We start from the raw sequence: 7,500 nt of genomic DNA on the forward strand, positions 1-7,500 counted from the left end.
AGGGTGCCCTGCTTCCTGGCGGGGATGCTGTGGATGTTGTGGATGGCTCCTCTCACCTCCTGCTTCAATCTGGAGCCTCGCACAGCGGATGTGTATAGCGATCCTTACTTTGCGACCCAAGGGCGGGAGTCTTACTTCGGCTTCTCTGTTGCTCTTCTGCATAACAGTAAAAACAACACAAACTGGTGGGTGGTGATGATCCCTGATGCCCACGCTCGATTCTTTACAGTAGCAGATATGCTGTTTATGAAAGACTGAGAGAGATGCGGCAACTCGCCATGATGTGGACAGATTACCATACTGATAAACTGTCAGCCTCTCCTCTAAGACTACATCGATATATAATACAGCTTTTTAAACATTTTACCAATTTGTCTGAACCAAAATTACAAAAACTTAAATTGTCATGTCAAGCAGGATCTCCAGCTCAGAGTATGTCCCACCGTGGTGCTCACTTGCCTCACGCTAAGGCAGTGCAGTATTTCTCCCTCTGTTGGATCTATATCTATGCTCATCCAAGTACTGACTTTGCTTATACAAATACCTCATGCATAATGTAGGTCCACCTCTCTTTTCCTATACTTTGCCTTTATGCCACCAGTACCATAATGCCTGCATACCCAAGACATCCCATTGCCTTAGTGCTTACCTCAGCGCCCCAAGCACCAGCCAAGCACAGGGCACTTCCGGTAGAAGCAGTGCCGCTTCTCTAGTTGTTCACAGTTATATTTTAAGGAAAGTTTCATGTACTCAATTAGTTCATATTTATTCTTTAACAAAGGCTGTTGTATGATTATTTGCTGACTTTGATTCAACTTTAGTTTTCACCAATAACATGTTCACTCTCCCCGGTCTATTTGAGCTCCACATTAACTTCAAGTTGCTCGAGAATGGTTGAGGAGTCTCGAAATCGTATCGGTTTCAAGTTGTCAGTACGTGTTCAGCAAGCTTCGTTAGTAGACAGCATCATTTGGGGGCGGCAGAGGCAAGGGGAAGGCAGGATGTACACACTGGGCTAATGTGCCAACTTTGAACATGCAGGGTTTTGGTGGGTGCTCCCCGCGCCAACTCCAGTTTCTGCAACTCAGCCCAGATCACTGAACCCGGAGCCATGTTCAAGTGCAATCTGGAGGGAGATGTTTGCGAGGAGGTGATCGTAGACAGAAGTGGTAAGCAGTGAGCACATTACTAATACTCCTTGTAAAAAAATATCTATATACTCTTATAATTCATGGTTCTTAATTAATGACGGATGATAAATGTATTTGAAAACAAACTCAAGAACCACTTTCTCCAAGTTAATGTTCACCAAGGCAAAAGTCGTCTTGATGCCCGTTTGGTGTCACCTCTTAGCTTTAAAGACAGATCATCTGCGCTGGACCTTAGGGTCTCATCGTCTGTGTGAATCCAAGTAAATCTCTTTCTCAGGTAATGCAAAGTGCAGTTCCCACGACCTTTCCAGCTATGGCTGGCTTGGAGGAAGTTTGGACAGCCAGCCACACTTAGAAGAAGACAGACAAGTTACTGGGGTGAGGCATCCTGATTTTTCTTCTTCACATAATTATCCCAAACCTTCTTTACCTTGTGCAACTATTTTTTTCACAATTCAAGAAGACTAAGTAGCTCCTTTACTAGAGTAATAAATAAACATTGCATTTTTTTAATATGACCTCAGGTGAATTACCTGCCAATGCTTTATTGTCCGTTTTATTTAATGTACCGTCAGGTGTGTGCACCTCGATGGAGCAACCAGTGGATTTACCGTCAACAAATAATGAAAGGTGTGTGCTTCTGGATGGACTTCTCCGCTTCCCCTCTGATGATCAAGAAGGAGTTTCCTTTCTTTCCTCAAAGTGAGTCTGATGTCCCTTTAGGAGATATTTATCTGCTTGAGGTCTTTACCATCAAAAGCATGTTGTCAAGTGTAACACGCTGCAGCAAATCTTGACAACAAACAAGTGCGGGGAACAAGATGTGATGCGGGCTACATAACTCACACCCTAACATTCAATTTGAGTTATGTGACACCTTATTTCTGAGACCTGTAACCTTAAGTCTTGCTGTTGCATTTCAGGGACCGGGTAGATACAAGCATTAAGTATTGAGTTTCTAAGAACAGGAATACGAATACAGGAAATGTTGTGAACAAAATGCAAATACTTCATGAAAGTATTCTTCAAATAATTCGTAGATATTTTCATGAAAAATACTTTTTTCTATGACCGTACTGAACAAAAGTTATGCAATGACTTGATGACTGGTGTCTGGATTCGATACTGGGATATCACTCATGTCAGTGTTGCCAAGAAGATAAGTTAATATAAGACAACTGAAAGTAAGTTTTTGGATAAACTTGTAGCCTTAGATTGCATTAAAGCTACAAGCTTTTGGCAAAGTAACCGAAGAAAAAACTACCTTGAGAAATTGTAATATATCGTACGTGTATCACTTAAGAAAATCTAATTACATACTTCATCCGTACTGATATTATTGTGCTTCTGATCAATTGTGATCAACGAAAATGAACCTCTCCAATGCTTCAATGCCCAGCCCACAACCTTCACTGCGGCGTGTCTTAGCACTTCACCGTCAAATCAAAGTCATGTTGAGCAACGGCAACTCAATGGTTAACTTCACATTCCACTTTACTGCAGTGTTCTGTCAAACCACATTTCATACCACATTGTAATACATCTCTATGTGTTCAAGATAAAGTTAGCAGTAAAATGAAGGGTTATTTCTGATAGCAAATTTAGCATGTTTAGAATCAACATTTTTCTACATGACTTGAGTGAATTTTTGTGTTCCTATAACTCCTTTTTCTTAACAGCATCACATGGACAAGCTGGCATGTCCATCCACTTCCCTGAAAACCAGACCAAGTTCATAGTCGGAGCTCCCGGTGTCAAGTGGCATGGTAAGGGCTGTTGTATTATATAGCTATTATGGTTAACTGTAGCTGCCAGGTATCCCTGCATGGGTGGCAATATGATGTACCATTACTTCATCATGTTTAAAATCAGTGTGGGACATTTAGTATTATTTTATCTGGATCTTAACTGCCACTTCCACACAGGATCGGTAATACTTTTGGAGGACGGAGGCGTATCAGAAATGGGGCTTTCAAAGAACCGAATGTTTCAAACTGTGCTGGTGCCTGATCCTGTGTACATCTCCACTGTCAAACCCCATGATATGTTTGGGTACGCCGTCACCTCGGGAAGATTTTTGTCGAAGGATAAGATACTTTATGCAGGTGGTGCTCCTGGAGGTGCTGATTTCTATGGCAAGGCAAGTATTCTTTTTTTTTTTTTTTTTAATGTGATCTCTTCATACGTTCCCAAACAGCTTGCCTTTACAGGGTCAAGATATGGGACTTTTGTCAGGGTGTCTGTACCCAGTCTCCCCTTTATCAAACACCAGTATGCTTGTGCTTACATCTGGTATGTTTTGGCATTTTACATTTTGTTTCCGTAATTACCATGAACAATAATTAGGTATGCATTGTATTTCAGGTTATTGTTTTTGATTTCGCTTGGAGGGGGTATTCAGACTTGGATACGGCCAAAGTGTTGACGGGCGAGCAGCTGGGTGAGTACTTCGGAGCAGCGCTGACGGCAGCAGACGTCAATGGTGATGGCCTGACTGACCTGATTGTCGGCTCGCCCATGTTTTCTCGCACCAATCATTCGGATGTGGGCAGGATTCACACCTTTCTCAGTGGAGAGGTGCGTCTTAAGACACTTAACAAATGTATTATTCAAGATGAATTCTTACTAAGGCATTAGAATAAGTGCGTGCGAGTGTGTGTGCATGTTTTGTTTATTGCAGCAAAGGAAACAGCTCAAGGGAAAAAAAAAAAAAAAAAAAAAACTCTAGTCACTGTTCACATGGAGAAGCGTTCTGAGGAGTAGCCGAAAGAGAGGTCTTGAAAGAGTTCAAGTCTAAGGCAGGAGGAAATACGGATGAAGGAAGATTGTTACAGAGTTTACCAGCGTGAGGGATGAAAGAGTGAAGATGCTGGTTAACTCGTGCGTAAGGGAAAGTCGTGTGCAGCGGGGCCGCGGGAGGGGGGGAGGCATGCATTAAGCAAGTTCAGAGGAGCAGTCAGCGTGAAAATATCAACAGAAGATAGAGAGGCAGCATGGCGGCGGAATTTAAGAGGAAGAAGACTATCAGTAAGAGGAGGAGAGCTGATGAGACGAAGAGCCTTAGACTCCACTCTGTTCAGAAGAGCTGTGTAGGTGGAGCCCCCCCCACACGTGAGATGCATACTCCATACGAGGGCGGACAAGGCCCCTGTATGTGGATAGCAACTGTGCAGGGGAGAAGAACTGGCGAGGACGATACAGAACGCCCAACCTCGAGCAAGCTGATTTAGTGAAAGAGGAGATGTGAAGCTTCCAGTTAAGATTTTGAGTTAAGGATGGACCGAGGATATTTAGTGTTGAAGAAGGTGACAGTTGAGTGTTGTCGAAAAATAGGGGATAGATGTTTAAAAGATTGTGTCGAGTTGATAGGTGGAAGAATTGAGTTTTTGAGGCATTGAAGGACACAAGGTTCCTTTTACCCCAATTGGAAATGATAGCAAGGTCTGAGGATAAGCGTTCTGTAGCCTCCAGTCTGGAGTCATGTATTTCCTGTTTAGAGGGTTTTCTATTAAAAGAAGTTGAGTAATGCAGAGTGGAGTCGTCAGCGTATGAGAGGATAGGACAGTTTGTAGTGGAAAGAAGATCATTAATGAATAACAGGAAGAGAGTGGGTGATAGGACAGAGCCCTGTGGAACACCACTGTTGATAGGTTTAGGGGAAGAACAGTGACCGTCTACCACCGCAGAGATAGAACGGTCGGAAAGGAAACTGGAGATAAAGGAACAGAGGGAAGGATAGAATCCGAAAGAGGGCAGTTTAGAAAGCAAAGACTTGTGCCAGACTCTATCAAAAGCTCTATCAATATATATATATATATATATATATATATATATATATATATATATATATATATATATATATATATATATATATATATATATATATATATATATATGGAAACCTGGGGAGGCGGTGGCTGAGTGGATAGCGTGACGGCGCCGCGTTCAGGAGGACGCGAGTTCAATCCCCGCCCGGTGCCACCAAGCTGGGATTTTTCAACCGCCGCCGAGTGGCTTTAAACTACCCACATTTTTTTTTTTTTTTTTTTTTTTACATTGCTGCCTATTGCGCCGGTAGGCTTCTTCCCGGTGGATCCTGATGGTCGGTCCAAGGCTTCATTCCGGTGGCTCCTGATGGTCGGCCCAGCCCGTTCTGGCGCAGGCGAGTGTTTATAGTGGCGCCATCTTGCATTGGCTCATGCTGCCCTCCCAGAGCTCATTTTTGATCCTTGAATCTAGAGTCCGGGTTGATAGGTGGTCTTCTGGGCAGCATGTGGGTAGTTTTAATCCACTCGGCGGCGGCTGAAAAATCCCAGCTTGGTGGCACCGGGCGGGGATTGAACTCGCGTCCTCCTGAACACGAGGCCGTTACTTTGACGACTCAGCCACCGCCTCCCCATGCTGTCCAGAAGACCACCTTTCAACCCGGACTCTAAATTCTAGGATTAAAGATGAGCTCCGGGAGGGCAGCATGAGCCAATGCAAGATGGCGCAAGGCTCTTCGTCTCATCAGCTCTGCTCCTCTTACTAATAGTCTTCTACCTCTTAAATTTCGCCGCCATGTTGCCTCTCTTTCTATCTTCTATCGATATTTTCATGCTGACTGCTTTTCTGAACTTGCTAACTGCATGCTTCCCCCCCTCCCGCGGCCTCCCCACACACGACTCTCTACTCAAGCTCATCCCTTTACTGTCCAAATCCCTTACGCAAGAGTCAAGCAGCATCTTCACTCTTTCATCCCTCACACTGGTAAACTCTGGAACAATCTTCCTTCATCTGTATTTCCTCCTGCCTACGACTTGAACTCTTTCAAGAGGAGGGTATCAGGACACCTCTCCTCCCGAAATTGACCTCTCTTTCGGCCACTCCTCTAACTTTTTTTAGGAGCAGTGAGTAGCGGGCCTTTTTTATGCCCTTGAACTGACTCCTCTGCTGTAAAAAAAGAAATGTGTGTGTGTGTGTGTGTGTGTGTGTGTGTGTGTGTGTGTGTGTGTGTGTGTGTGTGTTTATATATATATATATATATATATATATATATATATATATATATATATATATATATATATATATATATATATATATATATATATATATATATATATATATATATATATATATATATATATATATATATATATATATATATATATATATATATATATATATATATATATATATATATATATATATATATATATATATATATATATATATATATATATATATATATATATATATATATATATATATATATATATATATATATATATATATATATATATATATATATATATATATATATATATATATATATATATATATATATATATATATATCACACTCAGCTCAGAGCTCAGAGCTCGTAGTACCGATCTTTGGGTAGGACTGAGACCAATCACACACAACACACCGCGACAACGAGGTCACAACTCCTCGCCATACGTCGCGTACCTACTCACTGCTAGGTGAACAGGGGCTACACGTGAAAGAATATAAACCCAACTTATCTTCACCAGGCCGGGGAACTGAACCCCGGTCCTTCTGGTTGTGAGACAGACGCTCTACCCCTGAGCTACCGGGCCGTGTGTGTGTGTGTGTGTGTGTGTGTGTGTGTGTGTGTGTGTGTGTGTGTGTGTAAATAGAAAAATTATATTTATGGGTAGCTTACTCTACCTCTAGTGCTTTGTCGCGTACCCCTTCTTCTTCAGGCAGCTCTGGAGACGTCAAGGAACGGAGAGGGCAAGGTTCTGGAGTAGGTTGGGGGACAGGTTTGCCCAGATGTCTTGCAGCTCGGCGATAAGATTTGGTATGCTTGAAGTGTTGCGACCCCGTAGGCGGGCTTTCATCAAAGCCCACAGGTTCTCGATGGGGTTAAGATCAGGGCTGTTACCTGGCCAGTCCTTCACGTAGTCCACACCAACAACGTCCAGCCAACCAAGCACTAACTTGGACCTGTGAGCCGGTGCACCATCGTGATGGAATACCTCCCTCTGACACGAATCGAAACAGTCCTCAAGGTGGTCAGAAAGGAGCTCCAGGTATCTCTCCTGATTCACTGTGACATTTTTGGGTAACACCACTAACTTGCCTATGCCATGGTACCGAAAAGCACCCCAAACCATGACAGTCGGGGTGCGTGACCGTCCCTTCTGTGTACTTGGGCGGGCAGGGGTCCGTGCTGCGGCGATACCTCACCTTACCTCCGCGGTTGCTAGTGACAGTAAAAATAGCCTCATCCGTCCACAACACTTTCTTCCACTTTTCAAGATCCCAGGCCAGGTATTTCTTACAAAAAATCTTCCGATTTTTCCTCTGCTCGTCAGTTATGATGGGCTTCCTTCGTGGCGTG

At 43.0% G+C, this 7,500-nt stretch overlaps 1 protein-coding gene across 1 annotated transcript in view; it reads left to right on the plus strand.

Moving 5' to 3' along the window:
* LOC126988411 (integrin alpha-PS3-like) overlaps positions 1-7,500 on the plus strand; it is a 58,187-nt gene that overhangs the window by 16,391 nt on the left and 34,296 nt on the right. The window contains exons 2-8 of the mRNA XM_050846469.1: positions 1-185; positions 1,042-1,169; positions 1,429-1,529; positions 1,727-1,853; positions 2,831-2,917; positions 3,077-3,291; positions 3,516-3,728. The exon at positions 1-185 is cut by the window's left edge and continues 18 nt beyond it. Coding sequence (XP_050702426.1) covers positions 1-185; positions 1,042-1,169; positions 1,429-1,529; positions 1,727-1,853; positions 2,831-2,917; positions 3,077-3,291; positions 3,516-3,728 — 1,056 coding nt within the window. The remainder of the gene's footprint in view (positions 186-1,041; positions 1,170-1,428; positions 1,530-1,726; positions 1,854-2,830; positions 2,918-3,076; positions 3,292-3,515; positions 3,729-7,500) is intronic.

This window comes from Eriocheir sinensis, chromosome 69, assembly GCF_024679095.1.
Source record: "Eriocheir sinensis breed Jianghai 21 chromosome 69, ASM2467909v1, whole genome shotgun sequence".
Lineage (NCBI taxonomy): Eukaryota > Metazoa > Arthropoda > Malacostraca > Decapoda > Varunidae > Eriocheir > Eriocheir sinensis.